We start from the raw sequence: 19,194 nt of genomic DNA, 5'->3' as shown, positions 1-19,194 counted from the left end.
AATGTCTCCAACCTCCCTCGGGATCTGGTTGAAGCTCTGCCGGAGGTGGGAGTTGAAGTTCTCTCTGACTGGAGACTCTGTCAAACGTTCCCAGCAGACCCTCACAGTACGTTTGGGTCTGCCAAGTCTGTCCAACTTCCTCCCCCGCCATCGGATCCAACTCACCACCAGGTGGTGATCAGTTGACAGCTCCGCCCCTCTCTTCACCCGAGTGTCCAAGACATACGGCCGGAGGTCAGATGAAACAACCACAAAGTCGATCATCGACCTCCGACCTAGGGTGTCCTGGTACCATGTGTACTGATGGACACCCTTATGCTTGAACATGGTGTTCGTTATGGACAAACTGTGACTAGCACAGAAGTCCAATAACAGAACACCACTCGAGTTCAGGTCGGGGGGGCCGTTCCTCCCAATCACACCCCTCCAGGTGTCACTGTCGCTGCCCACATGAGCGTTGAAGTCCCCCAGTAGAACGATGGAGTCCCCGGTTGGAGCACTTTCCAGCACCTCTTCCAGAGACGCCAAGAAGGTCGGGTACTCTACACTGCCATTTGGCCCGTAAGCACAAATAACAGTGAGAGACCTATCCCCGACCCGCAGGCCCAGGGAAACGACCCTCTCGTTCACCGGGGTGAACTCCAACACATGGTTGCTGAGCTGGGGGGCTATGAGCAAGCCCACACCAGCCCGCCGCCTCTCACCGCGGGCAACTCCAGAGTAATAGAGAGTCCAGCCTCTCTCAAGCTGTGTGTGGAGGCGAGCCCAACTATCTCTAGTCGGTATCTCTCAACCTCCCGCACCAGCTCAGGCTCCTTTCCCCCCAGCGAGGTGACATTCCATGTCCCTAGAGCCAGATTCCGTGTCCGGGGATTGGGTCGCCGAGGCCCCCGCCTTCGACTGCCACCCAATCCACATTGCACCAGCCCCTTACGGTCCCTCCTGCAGGTGGTGGGCCCACAGGAGATCGGCCCCACGTCGCTCCTTCGGGCTGAGCCCGGCCGGGCCCCGTGGGGTAAGACCCGGCCACCAGGCGCTCGCATGCGAGCCCCAACCCCGGGCCTGGCTCCAGAGTGGGGCCCCGGTTGCGCCATACCGGGCGACGTCACGGACCTTGTTTTTAAACCACTCATAAGGGGTACTTGAACCGCTCTTGGTCTGGCCTGTCACCCAGGACCTGTTTGCCTTGGGAGACCCTACCAGGGGCAGAAAGCCCCAGACAACATAGCTCCTAGGATCATTCAGGCACGCAAACCCCTCCACCACAATAAGGTGGCGGTTCGAGGAGGGGTTTAATTAACATACGATAAAAAAATCCAAAACCTTTTTAGGCATGTCATTAAATATGTCTTTAAGTGAAGTAACTTGATAAAAGAGCATTCTGCTTGTGTTACGTCCAGGACAATCTAATAAAATATGTTTGACAGATAAGGGAATCTTACAAAACATACATAAAGTTGGGTCTTCACTAGGGTTGCCACCTTCAATACAGAAAAATAAGGGACGCCTGCCACAGCGGGGGCCACACCCCTCGGGGCCACGATGACCACAGTCCCGATGGCGTGCCAGTGGTGGTATATCATAACTTAAAACATGTATTCATAAAAATATTAAGATTGATACCAATGGACATTATAATATGATTTCTGCTATTGAAATCAGTGTGAACAGATGCACTCAGTCTCTCACTATCACAACTTAAGTGGTCATATTGAATACACAGCTATGACAATAATAAATATACGCCAACAAAGTGTGACTAAGAACACAAAAAATAAGCTTTTGGAGGAACTTGTGAGATGTGAACCATATTTTATTAACTTATTATTAAATTAACAGATTCATAACTTCATAAGTAATTATAACTTGCAAACTTGAAAAAGATCTTCCATGAACATCATGAACATAATAACATCAGTGGATGTATATCAGTGTATCAGTGAATATCAGCGGACCAGAAGTAGTAGTGTGCAGTATTGGAGCATGTCAGGCCTACTTTCTTTTATAAGTGTACTTCTTGTCACTCCGTTTCATATGAATTTTCTGTCAAAAGAACCGGCGAGGCGGCGTCCCGCCCTCCTCTGACTCTGATTGGCCGTGATTCACGGCTCGTAACCCTAAAACAAACCAATCAAACCAACGATGGCAACGAGTATTACCCAATCAGGGGCAGAATAGGACGCGTCTCCACACAATGCGGGTGGGTTGATTTGTATTGGATGCTGTATAATGTGGACCTATGTAAAATACGGGAAAATCGCGTCCCGTATTGATTTGATTTGATTAAATCAAGTCGTTAACCAAGGACTAAAACAAACCAACGGAACAAGAAATATAATTTCCTAGCATTCAATATCATAAAACACATTCTCACTTGTGTAATGTAATCCCTTGCTGTCTGGTTTTTAGATTTCTTTCGTTTGAACAACCATATGCAGCACAGAAGTCCGGCATCGTCCATGCATTTGAGGTAAAGGAGCACCGTACAAAGATGGTGGCGGTTTTGACGCATTTTTAGGACCCCAAGGCGACATCTAGTGTATAGATATCTATGAGCACATGTCACGAACTACATTACCCACAATGCACTTCAATGTGGTCTACAACACCCGTAGATTGCGATCTTAAAGCGGCAGCTCCTATTTGCCCTCTCCCACAACACTACCCCCACTCTGGATGGTGATTAAACTTAACACCACTCCAGCACCATGACATGAAGGATACAAAATACATCAACACACACATTAACAAAAATATTACCGTAGATTCACACTGTTATTGGAAGGCAGAAATACATTTAACACAATGTCGACCCATATTTCTTTTTTTTCATGTTCGCTTTTCCCTCAACAGTCCGTATAGGCCCCCATTGTCAAAGCATACAGTTCATTCAAGCAGCTCCACTCAATAAAGGCACTGGACAATATATTTCAAACCCCATGATGGTGTAAACAGTCCATAAGGTTGAAGGATAGCACGGTGCTGGTTAAAGAGTAGCTGGTGAAGGGGTCCTTTTTTTGAAGCATTAGCATGAAGCAAAATATATAGCCATATATTTTGTTTATAGCACATATCCTTCTGTAAATTTCAGTTTATAGTAATAGCCATCTGTATGTTATGTTCATAATACATATATAGTCATCTGTATATTATGTTCATAGTACATATATATTCATCTGTATATTGTGTTCATCGTACATACACATCTGTAAATTACTCCTATATTACCATTTTATTTAATGTATTTAACTCATGTAAACACTATATCCTGCACTTGCTGCTATTTCACTCTGATTAGACCTAAACTGCATTTCATTGCCTTGTACTTGTACATGTGTTATGACAATAAAGTTCAATCTAATTTAATCTAATCTAATACAAGAGAGATGATCAGTGGTGCTGAATTTTTACCTCCTTTATTTAAATCAGGGCTGAAATATGGATAGAGATTCTCAGTGAAAGACTGACCAGTGAAAGAGTAGATATGAGATCTGGACTTTACATCATAAAAGGAGACCAGACCCTCCTCATAATCGACAAACACCCCCACAACCTCCACCTTCTCTCTCAGTGTGAGGGGAACAGAGGGATCAGCACAAGCCTTATACTGATTCTCATTCCTCATCCATACAGTCCAAAATCCATTCTGAGGAGTCTCTATAATCCACCGCTTCCTGTTAATGTTCTCTCTCATGACTCCTAATGTCCAATCAGTTTTCCCTCTGACCTGCACCTCATAATAAAATCTCCCCGAGGAAAAACTCTGATTTCCTAGAACACAGACACATGGATTAAACCTCTGTGGTGTATCAGGTAGATTCTGTTGTGTGTCTCCATGTGTCACTTGTTTTCCATCAGCTGACAAAATGAGATATGGATGAGCTGTATCAGGATCCAGAGTCACATCCACTGAGAGAAACACACAGTGTGTGATATGAGTAAACACATAAAAAATATTAAATCATCATCCAGTGGATCATATTCATTAGGATTTATAAAAGGGTTTGTAGAAGATAAAAGATTTCATTAAAAAAGGAAAGAAACTTGTACAGTTTATAATAGGAGTCTGTCACAGATGAGAAATAGAAATTGTTTTCCTTCTGATATTTTAGTGATTTATGTGTGTTTGTAATTTTTGTTTTTCAGGAAATACACAAAGAGCCACAGAACATGAGAGAAAAACAATTATGGTAAAAACCTTGAGCGTCTGTAGTTATACATATCTGGTAGGTTTTACATTTAGAAAGAAAACAATCCTCGTCGTCCTTTGTCACGTCTTGTATCTCGCCTGGTTTCTGTCTTTTATTTAATAAACCCATTTATTTTTACGCTATCCTGCATTTGGGTCTGTATTTATCGCTGACAAATTCTTTATTAACTGTATGATTATAAATCTCTCAGCCTTCTTTGTCCAGCAAAACAACAACATTCACCTCTGATAGACAAAGAGTTTTATACTCATCACTTTTCCACATACATGGTGTAACAAATCATTCTTTCAGATCGTTCATTATTTCCACACAATGTTTTACCAACATCTAGAATCTTAATAAAATACTTAATAAATTACTGTAAGTAAAGCTTAATTCAATCAAATGATAAAGCTGAAGAAATGACACTTTGCTACAATGTAATGTAGTGAGTGCACCTCTAAAGTGAAAATGTCCAAATTGGGCCCAATTAGACATTTTCTCTCCCCAGTGTCATGTGACTCGTTAGTATTACAAGGTCTCAGGTATAAATGGGGAGCAGGTTAAATTTGTTGTTATTGCTCTCACTCCCTCATACTGGTCACTGGAAGTTCAACATGGCACCTCATGGCAAAGAACTCTCTGGAGATCTGAAAAAAAGAATTGTTGCTCTACATAAAGATGACACAGGCTACGTATAAGAAGATTGCCAAGACCCTGAAACTGAGCTAAAGCATGGTGGCCAAGACCATACAGTGGTTTATCAGGACAGGTTCCACTCAGAACATGCCTTGCCATGGTTGACCAAAAAAGTTGAGTGCAGGGTGTCAGCGTCTTATCCAGAGGTTGTGTTTGGAAAATAGACGTTTGAATGCTGACAGCATTGCTACAGAGGTTAAGGGTCAGCCTGTCAGTGCTCAGACCATACACCGTACACTGCATAAAATTGGTCTGCATGGCTGTCATCCTGAAAGAAAGCCTCTTCTAAAGATGATGCACAAGAAAACTTGCAAACGGTTTGCTGAAGACAAGCAGACTAAGGACATGGATTACTGGAACCATGTCCTGGTTCAGATGGTGTCAAGCGTGTGTCGCGGCAACCAGGTGAGGATTACAAAGACAAGTGTGTCTTGCCTACAGTCAAGCATGGTTATCTCTTCTACACAGGTGCATTCAGCTTCTTATTTTACACAAGAACATTTAGCAAAGAAAAGTAAAAATAAAAGTAGTTAGTGAAATGTTTACTTACGGTTAGTTCTTTTCCTTAAAAAGTTTCTACACTAAAGCTTCAAACGAGAACTATTTTTAAAAATAATTTCTCCTGTGTTAATCTCTCTCTCATGAAGCTCACTTTATCATTAATGTAAACATGTGGGGGTCTTTATTAACTGCCTGCTCAGTTTATTGCTATTTCTATATTATATATTAATTTGCTCTGTGATGAACTGATGTACAATCTGGACTGAATTCTCCTGCCCAGTTTTAAAGTCTTACTGAAGATGACAAAGTTATATTTATTTTTTTGGGATAAAAACTAACCAAATCTCACATTGCAAATGAAAAATCTAAATGTAAGAGATTTCCCATGCCATGATAACAGTGTTTCTACATTGTATAGATGTTTCCCCCATATATAGCTCTCTGACCTTCATGCTGGTTTTTAACAACACATTTAATATTCACAAATAAAACTGAATACTAAAACCATGCATAGATGATCAGATCTATTTATTGTTTTAATGCTCAATCTAACAGGAGGAGTACAAAGACAAGTGCGTCTTGCCTACAGTCAAACCATGAATGCCAACATATACTGTGACACACTGAAGCAGAGTATGATCCCCTCCCTTCAGAGACTGGGCCACAGGGCAGTATTCCAACATGATAACGACCCCAAACACACCTCCAAGACAACCACTGCATTGCTAAAGAAGCTGAGGGTAAAGGTGATAGACTGGCCAAGATGTCTCCAGGCATAAACCCTATTGAGCATCTGTGGAGCATTCTCAAACGGAAGGTGGAGGAGTACAAGGTCTCTAACCTCCACCGTGATGTCATCATGGAGGAGTGGAAGAGGACCCCAGTGGCAACCTGTGATGTTCTGGTTCTGGTGGGATGTGGTAGCCTAGTGGTTAATGTGTTGGGCTACCAATCTTAAGGTTGTGAGTTCGATTCCTACGTCCACCAAGCTGCTACTGCTGGGCCCCTGAGCAAGGCCCTTAACCCTCAATTGCTCAGTTGTATAAAAAAGAGATAAAATGTAAGTCGCTCTGGATAAGAGCATCTGCTAAATGCTGTAAATGTCAATGGTAAACTCCATGCACAAAAGTGTTAAAGCAGTGCTGCAAAATAATGGTGGCCACAGAAAATATTGACACTTTGGGCCCAATTTGGACATTTTCACTTAGGGGTGTACTCACTTTTGTGGCCAGCGGTTTAGACATTAAACTGAGTTATTTTGAGGACACAGCAAGTTTACACTGTTATACAAGCTGTACACTCACTACTTTACATTGTAGCAGAGTGTCACTTATTCAGTGTTGTCACATGAAAAGATATAATAAAATATTTGCAAAAATGTAAATGGTGTACTCTCTTCTGTGAGATAATGTAAATACTAGTTAATAAAAGCTAAAATTGGAAACTCATCATATTTATCATTTGAGCTCAAGCCCAAATTATTTATGTCTTGTTTTTTTTAAAAGAACATCAGCTGCATTTAGGTTATCTTAAATATAAATTTTATATTATTATTATTATTATTATTATTATTATTATTATTATTTTATTATTATTATTATTATTACCAATTTGTACAATTCCTCACCAGCAGAGGAACCCAGAGCTCTAACACTTTTGTGTCACAGTGTCAAAGATGACTTTTTTCATCATCCTCCATCTCCCATGTGCCTGTGTTCAGCCTGTCGCAGTCAGGAGTCACAACACAATTTATCTGCTACTTTATATATTTTATAGCCATTAAATTGTGCCATATTTTTACAGTTAGGATTGTTTTAATCTGGGGCTTTTAAAAATAATGAAATGAAAAGGTACAATTGTTCTTACCTGCAAACTGTGTCTTCTTTAATAACTCTGAAAGCATATAATTAACAATGAATAAACAATAAATTATGTCCAATATTTTTTATTATTTTTTTTGTGATGCTTTCAATAATTGTATTGCAGCTTCTTTCAGTTATTGTTTGTTTTGGGTGTGAAATGAAGGTGAAATGCTGCTCAGTTTGGTTAAGGTTTGGTTTTTGACTTGGCCAATATAAAACCTTCCACTTTTCACCCTGATTAAGTCCAGTATTTTGCTGCCATTGTGTTTTAGGTCATTGTCTTGCTGTATGTTGAAGTTCATCCCAATACAAGTGGGTGATTATTTCTCTTTAAATTGGCCGACAGAATGTAAACATCTGAATTCATTCTGCTGTTACCATCCTGAGTTACATCATTAATAAAGATTAGTGAACCTGTTGCAGAATCAGCCATGAAAGCCCAAGTCATGACACTACCTCTATTATTTTTCACACATGAGCTCATATGTTTTAGATCATGAGCAGATCCTTTCTTCCTTTCCATCACTTTTGTAGCTCATCTCTGTACTTCATTGTGAATATATTTCTGCTCTTGAACAGTGGACTGTGAAAACTTCACTTCTGATCTGTGGAGGTTGTTAATGATGTTACAGAATGTCGTTTTGGGATTTTTCTTCACAGCTCTCACAATGTTTCTGTCATCAACTGCTGTTAATTTCCTTGGTCTATTCCATGTTACAACAGTACACCAGCGGTTTCTTTTTTTTTTTTTTTTGATCCTCCCAAATTGTTGCACTGGCTAAACCCAATGCTTCAGAAGGAAAATTCAGTACTGTGTGATTAAACAATCAATCTAACAGGGCACTTTTGGAACAGTGCAGAACATGCATCAGTCACGTTTCAATCATTTCTATCACTTGAAACGGCACAGGATCAGACAAAAGGTGTAATTTTTTAATTTTTAAGTTGTTTAACACATCTACCTGTAAATGTCAGGAAATGGATGAAAATCTGATCTACTGTTGCATGTTTATATTTTGATCTCAAACCAGTGTTAAGTGTAGAGCAAAATACAATTGACTTTACAACCCAACACATTTTTCAGGGAACTGTAAATATTACACTCACAGAAAATCCTACATTTTCAAAATCAGGTTTAATTACCATATTCCACACTCAGTCTCTGCAGTTCTGAAAAGAGATAAATATTAATATTAAAGATCTACTTAGATACTTGATAGATACTGTTTAATACATTATTATTATATTCTATTCAAGAATTGTGTGTTTAGAAACCAGATTTAGGTTGACCTGATTTTAATTTTTTTTTTGTTCAGTTCTGTAGTGAATTGTTTGTATATTACAATTATTACAATTATTATAATATCATTATACAAAATAATCTAATCCAGTAACTTGCATACAGGAGAATTATTTTCCCTGTTACTTTTGAATGTCACATATAATAGTTTCATATCTTCAAACAAAATTTAATTTGACAAATAAAATCCGAGTTCATTTTAAAATATCATTTCTTTCACATCAGAAAAACTTATCCAACACCAACTATAGGTAATATCCTGTAGGAACAACCTCATAAAAGTAAATATATGTATTATTATCACTTAATGACAATAAAATCATTAATTAGTCTGGCATGTGCGCTTCATAGATAAAAAACTATATTAGACTAGAGCTCCATTAAAATGTGTACAAATGTACTGACCATTCAGTTCCATGACCTTGTAAGAAGTAGATATCATTAATATACCTCATAGAAGGCAGGGGAACACATTTTTGCCCTATACTGTGGTACTGTATATACTGTATGTATTATAGGTCATTCTTAATGATTTTATGAATCCCATATAACTGCCAGACAAATCATGTTAATGATCTCAAAGTAAAGTGTTAATCAAATTTATGTATATACATTACATTCTATATTCTCCGAGTGTCAAGAATTTTCAGTTTGTAAAAACTCATATCTCAGATCAGTCAACTTATTATAATAATTAATCATTGTTCTGTCTTCCTTTTAAAGAATCTAATATCATTCTAGACATTTTGACCAAAGCTTGTCTTAAATTTTTCTGCACTGCTTTATAAAGTATTTATGCTATGTTTATGAATGTATTATAAAAGCACTATGCAGGTGGCCCTCAAATAACATTTCATTACATTTCATTTCAATAACATTAATACCCTTTCTTTCTTTCTTTCTTTCTTTCTTTCTTTCTTTCTTTCTTTCTTTCTTTCTTTCTTTCTTTCTTTCTTTCTAATTATTCAGCTTTCCAATTCTATTAATCAGCTCATATCCAGTATCAGATATCAAGCAATGCCTCTTATTTGTCTGCCTTGAAGGACTGCAGCCACACCAGACCTTTGTGTATTTGTTGGATCATCTGCCATTACAATTTCTGTAGATTATGGATTGTAATTTTCTGCTAATACAATGGAAATAAAACGTTTATACACCCCTGTTAAAATGACAAATATTTGTGTTTAGTGATCATTTAGTCATCAGTAAGAATAGTAGTCCATCTCAGTCATTTATTTACTTCTGACCACACACACACACACACACACACACACACACACACACACACACACACACACAGACACACACCCTATCGGTAAAATTTCAGTAAACAGTTAACATTGTCTTAAACCCATTTTAAACACTTTCTGTGTGAAACCTACATCACTACAGCAGCCTAAACAACCTAACAAACTTCCCGTATACCTTTGTGATTACATTTATTCAGTGTGAACACATAACTGAAGACACCTCTCACTATTTAACAGATTTTAATTGTCTGTCTGTTGGAGCTTGGAGTATTTTGATTGCTTCATAGATGTTTTATCTATAATTTGTTCAATCAATTTGTTCGTAAAAGCACAAAAAAATTTTCTCACCTGTGTACTCCTTCTCCTTCTTCATCTCTAAAGTTAAAACAGATTTGATTAAACACATTTATTTAAACCAATTTGAAATACTTTTAACCACATAAACAAATGTATTAAAAACTCTCTCTCATAGTATATCATTTTAATCAAAGTAAATCAGTCAAAATAGCAAATGTAAGGTGTCAACTTAAATTATACTGGTAAATTGCAGTCAGTGTACTGTATATACTCAACAAAACCCATTTTTAAGAAGGAAAAATGCAGCATTAAAACAGCAGTATAACATGCAGTGCTGATGACAGAAACTCATGATCTCAACTCACAGCGCTTCAGACACTTTATAAAATAGTTAAGAAGTTCAGGTATAATTACCAGCTTCCAGCATCTGTATTACTAAAATGTTAATATTGCACTTATTAGTCAGCTATATTTGAAAATCTGACAGTAAAAAAGTTATCCAACACCAACTGGTCCTGTAGGAACAATCTAATTAAAGTGAATATATGTATTATTATTACTTAATGACATTAAAATGATCAATTTCTATGGCTTGTGATCAAAATCAAACACTTTTTGTGTGAACACATCTAAAGACACTAAAGTCTAAAGTCACATCTAAAGTTTTAGTCTTTTGATTGTTTCATAGATGTTCTATCTATAATTTGCTTAGTTATACCATAGGTATGATCTTAAAAGCTCAAATAAATTATCTCTCAAATTTGGTCTGCTTCTGCATCTCTGTGGATAAAAAAAGATTTGATGAAACAAATTTGGTTTGAAATATTTTGTGAAAATTCTATATATAAATATACACTGATAACACAAAAGATTGCAGATTACACAAGTGATTGACGGATTGGTGGCTGTGTTGTAGTTAAGGTATAGAGAGTGACAGTAGATTAGCAAATGTTAGAAAAAGTAGCGAAATATTAATAATAGTTGTTATTAAAGTTGTTAAACATTCATTTAAAATATTAATTTAATGTTCTTAATTTAATGCTCATTTCCTGAAATATTGTTCTGATATTTCAGATTTGTCATTCAATAAAATGTAAAAAAGTTCTCTCTCAATTAATTATGTTAAGTCAAAAATGGCTGTTTTATAATTTACAGTATAACTTAATGTTGTGGTGATATTAAATAAAGTTAATTAAATTTTACCTTTCTTGTGACAAACAAGAACAACTGCAGTTACGATCAATCCAACAGCAATAAGACATGCTGAAACTGAAATCCCGACAGTCCACTTCCAAGCTTCAAAGACTTTACCTAAAATAAACCCACATTTAACACATCAGATATTTTAAACCATTCAATTAATTTATAGGTACAAGGTGTTTATTACACACAACAGTGTTGCAGTTATTGTTAATAGATAAAATAAAAATAACATGTAAGTTCAGATGCATAAATGGTGTTCATCAAGCTCATGTGTCATAATTAATTTAATCTGTAATGAATAGAGCAGAACATAACAATCTAAATTAATTGTAAAATTTTTATATTCACAGACACTTACTACTGATGATAATCTCTGTCTCCAGCATGTGATGTTGTTGCTGAAGTCTGCAGTAAAACCTGTTAGAGTCGCTATAATCATAAACAGTGATGTGGCTTTTCACACTGAAGCCCTCAGTGTCTCTGTGTATCTGTGTATCTTCAACAGTCAGAGTGACTCCTTCTCTGTCCAGCCACAAAACATCAGGTTCAGGGTTCCAGCCTCTGGACTCACACACTAGATTAATCCCTCCTGAGTTATCAAAACTCTCCATCATTATCACTGGGTGGCTTCCCTGAGCTACAGGCAATAAAGAAAAATAATAATATTAGCATTTAATGATACAAACAGACAGTAATAAACATCAATTAGAAAAGAAAACCTCAATAATAGTAAAACAACAGAAATATTCCAAATAGAGGTTCAACACTATAAATTAAAACCAAGACAAGGCAAAATTTAGTTTTTGGGAAATTTTGTGAAACTTTCATCACAGAAATTGATCTTACCCTCTACAATGACCTTCACAGTGATGTCATCGTACCAGGAATTGTCCTCAACAAGCCACTTATATTCTCCTTCATCAGAGACTCTGACACCTGAGAGTTTGAGTGAAACATTGCCTTTCTGTAGCTCCTCTTTAAACAGTGATGTTCTTCCTCTATAGGACTGAGACTGATTTCCATTTTTGTCTTCATGATCCCTATAGAGATGCACCAATGAGTCTTCTACATATAGTTTGAACCACTCCACTGTCATGTCCACAGCACTGGTGTTGGGTTTGATAAAACAGGGCAGAACCAGATCTTCACCAGCTACAGCAACAAGAGGAGCTTCTGGACCAATAACCTGTAAACTCTCTGTATTGTGGTGAAAAAAAAAAGGAGCAAATACAATATATCACTATATTCTGTGCATGTAACATGACTGACTTTATTTAATTGTATACCTAATTTATATACAGGTATTATATATACCTGTAAAGTTTTTACTTATTTTTACAGAAAAGCACTTGTTTTTTGTCAAAGAATCTATAGTATTTATCTATTACAAAAACATTTAAGGTCACATTAAAGAAATACAGGTCATTTATGGCAAACATTAATGAATGATATTGTATTAGCTATATAGCCTATTAATTATTGCAAACAACATCAATCAATAAACATTATGAAGAAAATAGTTGACTGCGGCATTTTTAATAGAAATGTAAAATAGATATAAATCGTCAACTGAATTTAGTAAAATACATATTTTCTTTCCAAAAGTTTACAAAACATTATAATTCAAATCAAACATTTGAATGGGGAAAATGTGACCCTGCATCTTGAACTGTTACATGGTTGATGGTGCCAGATGGACCAAAAAAAGGACATATTAAGATGAAATAGAGTCTGTAGGGTCACTCGTATTTATATTACTTTAACATTATAAATTAATATTAAGAATAACTCACATAAACAATAAGATTAGGATTGTCCATACTAAAACAGATGGTTAGAACTGAAGTAAAGTAAATAATAATAATAATAATAATAATAATAATAATAAGTAATCGGAATAATAATCGGAAATAAGAATTTCCCCACTAGGAAGTGTATTGTGTCTATTTGCACTGTCTGATGTCTTGCACTGTTTGAACAAAATTGCACACATGCACTTTATGTGAACAGGTTAATCTTACTTAAACTATTTTATTGTTAGTGCTTGATGTTTTAGTCATATTCATTTATGTATATAAGCAAGAAAATTCCTTTACCATTAGCAATAATTTGAATAATGAATAATTTGATTTGTTGTCAAAATGGAAATAACAATATTGTGTAATATTATGCTTTTTGAACAATATATAGTAGCAGTAGTGTGTGTAATATATACTTATAGATATGAAGCAGGGAATATTATTATGGTGAATTGTTGCTCAGGGTGATAAGGGGCCTGGGGAAAGAAACTGTTCCTGTGTCCGGCAGTTTTAATGTAAGCAAAGTTCTGTAGTGCCTGCCAGAAGGGAGGAGCTGAAAGAGGTTGTGTCCAGGGTGCAAAGGGTCAGTGGTGATTTTTCCTGCCCATTTTCTGGTTCTTGTGTTATACAAGTCCTGGGGGGTGGGCAGGGATGGCCAATTATTTTTTCTGCTGTTTTTACTTTGCGTGCAGTCTGGTCCTGTCCTGTTTTTTTGCTGCACCAAACCAGATGGTGATGGATGTGCACAGGACAGATTCTATGACTGCAGTGTAGAACAGCATCAACAGCTCCTGTGGCAGACCGTACTTCCTTAATTGACGTAGAAAGTACATCCTCTGCTGGGCCTTTTTGATGATGGGGTTTATGTTGCACTCCCATTTCACCTCTTGGGAAATGGTAGTGCCCAGAAACTTGAAGGCCTCCACAGATGACACCGGGCTGTTGGATATTGTGAGGGGGAGTAGTGTTGAGGGGTCTTTCCTAAAGTCCACTATCATCTCCACAGTTTTGAGGGTGTTTAACTCTAGACTGTTCTGGTTGCACCATAGTACCAGCCGCTTCACATCCTGCCAGTATGCAGACTCATCGCCATCTTGGATGAGACTGATGAGCATAGCATCATCTGCAAATTTCAGGAGGTTAAGAGTTTGGTCAGTTGAAGTGCAGTCATTAGTGTAGAGAGAGAATAGAAGTGGGGAAAGGACACTTCCCTGAGGAGCGCCTGATTGTCCGAGTGCCTGATTGTCCGAATGCTGGAGGTGACACCTCCCAGTCTCACCTGTTGTTTCCTGCCTGTCAGGAAGCTGGTGATCCACTGACAGATGGAAGGGGGTATAGTGAGCATTAGGAGTTTGGAATGGAGAATTTCCGGAATTATTGTATTAAAAGCCAAACTGAAGTCGACAAATAGAATCTGTGCATATGTCCCTGGGCAGTCCAGGTGTTGCAGAATGTAGTGCAGTCCAATGTTGACTGTGTCGTCCACTGATCTGTCTGCATGGTAGGCAAACTGTAGGGGATCCAGCATCTGTTCTGTTACAGTCTTTAGGTGGGCCAATACCAGCTGTTAAAAGGTCTTCATGACAACAGATGTCAGAGCGACAGGCCTGTAGTCAATCAGTAAAGTGATGGAGGGTTTCTTGGGGACCTGGATGATTGTGGAGAGTTTAAAGCAGGAGGGGACTTCACACAGCTCTAGTGATCTATTGAAGATATGGGTGAAGATAGGAGCCAGTTGGTTTTACAGTTTTATACTGTAGATGCTGTTTCTAAGCCTCTATGAGTGTACTGCCAGTTTAATGCATTCATTTTATGCATTTCTGTGTGCTTTGTGCAACTGCAGCATGTTGCCAAGTGGTGGCCTGTCATTTTTCACAAAGAAGAATTTCTATTTAAAGATTTTTAAGTTGCCATGTGTCACTCCAGAAATCAGTTTTCTCAAAAACAAATGTGCTAAATAAACTAAACTAATTTGGTAGTTGAGCCTGGAGTCATATCATCATATCAACTGGACTTCTTTATAACTTTCTGCCAAATTCCCTCAGGCTAAAGAAGTTACTCAGATGAGTAGCAAAATGTTGTGATCTAATTAGAAAGAAGTCCACTTGACATGACTCAAATTCCAGATAACCTCACATGGATGACTGAGAATCTTCACATACGACTCAAACAGCCACACACACATATGCAGTGATTTTGCGGACAGTATTAAAAGGGATGGCAAATTATATTTGCAATTGTGTTTTCTACTTGTCGTTGTAAAAACAGTCACATAATTCAAACTGTTTGCATTTCTGTTTACGTGAAGGTACAATGTATATCAAATTTCAAATGGAAAAGCAAAGTCCATCTGAAATTAAATTTTCTGTATTTCAAGTTACGACCCTGCTATATTTTAATCTCATTAGCAACTCTCCATTTGTTATTTCACTTCCGCCTGCCAAAACTTAAATGTAGTCACAATTCCCTTTACATTTACGTTTCTAATATCTGCACGTAAACCTGTCAGTCATTGTTGGGGGTGTGGGATTATATTAGGGGGCATTTTTGCATCTGCAGTGACGTCATTCACAGTCAACCTTTGGCCCGAAAAGAATATGTGCAGTTTTTATTTACTGTTAAACTCAGTGTGATATAATTATACCAATAGCTCTGTAGCTCTGGAACCTGTCCAAGATTTCTAATTAAAAGAGGAATTTGTAAAGATTGCGGTAGCTCATCACTATTATTTTTAATGGTTGCAGAACTGCTATCCATACTGATAAAAAATAATGGTATTGAAGGGCTAAATGTGTTAGATAGACAAATAATAATGCAGTTTGCAAATGACAACTTTTTTCTAAAAAAATGAAAAAGGTTGTCAGGATCCTTCTGTCTAAGATGGATAGTTTATCCAGAATCATTTACCCAGCCTTCTCCTTACCCATCAACATGTATGATAAAATGAATAAATATGGTAAATTTTAAATGCATATGGAAGAATAAGTGTCAATACATTACAAAAGAGGATCTGATTAAAAATATGAAGATGGGGAATAAATGCAATTGATTTCAACATTCTAAATGGTGTTTAAAATTAAAATGGTTAAAGTCCTTCTTCCAAAATTGTCATTCTTTTTGGTATTATGATGGATGTTTTTATTAAGAAGCTGTTTGTGAAGTTCTGACCTTCTGTGTGCAGGACTAGAAGTTGGTTGTGACTAGAAATTGTTATTACCAGAGATTGTTTGTATAAAATTGTCACGGACGCGAGGGTAAAAACGGACCCAAATAATAAAAAAAATAAATAAAAGACACAAAACAGGACACCAACAACAGAGGACACCGACAACAGGAAAAGACAATCCTTTTGAATCCATTCCGGAATCCTTCTGTCTCGGAATCGAGGGTAAAAACGGACCCAAATGCAGGACAGCTTAACAGAAACAGTGATTTAATAAATAAAAGACACAAAACAGGACACCGACAACAGAGGACACCGACAACAGAGGACACTGACAACAGAGGACACCGACAACAGAGGACACCGACAACAGAGGACACCGACAACAGAGGACACCGACAACAGGAAAAGACAACAGCAAAGGACAACAGAGGATTCCGCGCTGCACAAGGCAACGCGGATCAAATAAATAGACAAGACAATCAGAAACATGAGGAACAGGTGTGCAGAAATGGGCAGGAAGAGACGAGGGCGGGGCAGACACGTGAACAAGAAACATAAACAAAAAGCACATGGCCAAAGTCCGGGCAGAGTCCTGACAAAAATACTGTATTAGTAGGTCAGAGTGAGCTGGAGACGAGTTTGCTTATAAACAACTCTATGCAGACCTCAGTAAGGGTAAGATTCTCCTGATCAGGAGACGATCAGATGTTGTGCATCTAGCCAATGATTGAGGATGTTTTCCTTCCTTCAGTCTCTGTGTTTGAATCATGTCTATAAAATCTCAATATAATGAATGATCAGGGCCCTTCCTCTCTCATGCTACACGAGAAGCATTGGGTCCTGTTGCGCAACATCACAAATAAATGCTGTTTTCTCAAAACAGTATATTGTCTGTCAGTAACTAATGGTTAAAGATAGAGTTCTCCAAGGCCTTCTCAGTACTTAGAAAACTCTCCGTAGAAGGTATTGATTTTTGTGATAAAAACTGTACAAATAGAGTTGTAAGAAATGTTCTTTTTACAAGCATTTTCCCAAACCCTATTAAAAGTGGATATGTGCTGAAAGAATTTGATACGTTAGAAATTAAAAAATTAGGAAAATGTATCTATTTACTCCTCTTCCTCCAAAGGCTAAGAAAGTTAACTTCAAAATTCATTTTCTTTCTTTCTTTCTTTCTTTCTTTCTTTCTTTCTTTCTTTCTTTCTTTCTTTCTTTCTTTCTTTCGTACAACCCATTTGGAGAGATGTACAGAACTGGTTACAATCCAGAAAGCTTATACTTCCATCCCTTACAGATAATCAAGTTATTTTGGAGAGCAAACATTTAGATTTTGTTGTTAACTTTTTGATTTGTATGGCTAAGTTTTTCATTCATAAATGTAGGTGATTAAATCAAATCCCAACTTTAGTCAGTGGTTAAACAGAATAAAACTTTCTGTTACTTTTTTCTCTCGATTTGTCTTTCTGATGGTTAATTATTGGTATGTCCACCAAAGATGTTAATTTGTTTATATTTTGAAATAAGATTGTATGTCTATTTTGTTTGTACATTTGATAAAGAAAAAATAAGCCTTTAACATTATAATGACAAAGTCAATCTCCCAGCTGCTGCAGCTCTGGAACAGACACAAACTCACTTAACCGGTCTAAAATTATACGTCTTTACAGTAAGAGGTAATCAGTAGACTAGAGAAATAATTCAATAGCAAATGGTGATTTTCTATTGAGATTAAAATATGTCAGGGTCGTAACTCGAAAGACAGGAAATTCAGCTGCAGATAGACTTTGCTCTTCTATTTAATAATTAACATACATTGTGCCTTAAAGTAAACGGTATCATTTTTAATATTGTCACGTTATGCAAACACACAAACACACAAACACATACACACACATACAGAGTTTTCATACCTGATCGAGATTTCAAAAAGCTGACAAGGATAAGAGTCACACACCAAAGCATGTTCCCTGTTAAACAGTCTATGGTAAGTCAACATTTGTGATGTGTTGTTTACGAACGATTCGTTTATTTTGAATGAATCTTTCCCATGAATCGAGAACAGCGAGTCGTCTCTGGGAGTGATTTGTTCATTTTGTGTTGACCGTGCATGCGCAACATCGCATAAACAGATAACAGAAAAGATCACCTTTCGAGTCCTCGAGTCTGAGTCGTTTGTTTATGTAACGTTACATGATGCTTCATTGGACACAGAAATTAGTGCATTCTCAACCGTCACGTTACGTCATGCATTATAGTTTTTTATTTCCTACAGACTATAAATGTGTGAATATCTGTTATTATGGTTCTTTTCAAAAACACTGAATGTTTTAATAAAGAGTTGGTTAATGCTTTTATAATCAGGGAAAATCATTCATCCTTTTCTTTCTTTCTTTAATTAATTACTTTATTTATTTATTTATTTGTTTGTTTGTTTGTTTATTTATTTATTTATTTATTTATTTATTTATTTATTTATTTATTGTCTTAAGAAATATAAACTTATGAATAAACATCAGCTAACGGTGCAGTGTAGAAAATAGAAATGTATAAATTCATGCATAAATCGAGTGTTGTTTTTAATCTATAGGCAGTTATTTAATAATAGAGATTGCATGTGTAACCTACACCTTTGTAACATAGCATATAATAACAATGTACAGACTCCTGAATTGTTGTTTATTGTTTATTTTATCTATAAAGTTTTATAAAAAAAATAAAAACTAAAAAAAAAATGGTCACAAGAAATAATTTTGACCTCAGTCTCATCTAGTTTGCTTTGTCTTAGAAGATCCATTGGTCTTGTCACAAAACTGCTTATAGAAATTTGCTGCTGTGACCTCTCTGGCTTGACTGGTCCTTGGATGGTGCTGGGTGCTGCTGGCATACTAGATCCTGTAAATTTGGCTAGCCTGCTGGTCGAAGCAGTT

General features: G+C 36.9%; 1 protein-coding gene across 3 annotated transcripts; it reads right to left on the bottom strand.

Moving 5' to 3' along the window:
• Nucleotides 1-1,117: 1,117 nt before the first annotated feature.
• Nucleotides 1,118-18,329, bottom strand: LOC132848831 (butyrophilin subfamily 1 member A1-like). 3 transcript variants are annotated; one of them, XM_060874861.1, is made up of 8 exons: nt 18,178-18,329; nt 12,149-12,499; nt 11,661-11,939; nt 11,303-11,410; nt 10,151-10,177; nt 8,396-8,422; nt 7,257-7,283; nt 1,118-3,909 (listed from the first exon to the last, which is right to left on the bottom strand). In XM_060874861.1, the coding sequence occupies exons 1-8, from the start codon at nt 18,227-18,229 to the stop codon at nt 3,368-3,370; spliced, it is 1,413 nt and encodes a 470-aa protein (XP_060730844.1). In that variant the 5' UTR covers nt 18,230-18,329; the 3' UTR covers nt 1,118-3,367. The 3 variants fall into 3 exon arrangements, with proteins under 3 accessions (XP_060730844.1, XP_060730846.1, XP_060730845.1); XM_060874863.1 differs by having other exon boundaries at nt 1,118-3,771; XM_060874862.1 differs by lacking the exon at nt 8,396-8,422.
• Nucleotides 18,330-19,194: the final 865 nt, after the last annotated feature.

This window comes from Tachysurus vachellii, chromosome 7 (assembly GCF_030014155.1).
Source record: "Tachysurus vachellii isolate PV-2020 chromosome 7, HZAU_Pvac_v1, whole genome shotgun sequence".
Classification (NCBI taxonomy): domain Eukaryota; kingdom Metazoa; phylum Chordata; class Actinopteri; order Siluriformes; family Bagridae; genus Tachysurus; species Tachysurus vachellii.
This window is presented reverse-complemented; position numbering and strand designations above follow the sequence as displayed.

Bases quoted from the DNA above. Each gene is read 5' to 3' on its own strand.
- LOC132848831 (XM_060874861.1), bottom strand. From the start codon at position 18,229: ATGCTTTGGTGTGTGACTCTTATCCTTGTCAGCTTTTTGAAATCTCGA. The intron at 11,940-12,148 runs GTAAGATCAATT...TATTGCCTGTAG, and splicing joins TGTGAAGGTCATTGTAGAGG to CTCAGGGAAGCCACCCAGTG. The intron at 11,411-11,660 runs GTAAGTGTCTGT...GGTTTATTTTAG, and splicing joins GACAGAGATTATCATCAGTA to GTAAAGTCTTTGAAGCTTGG.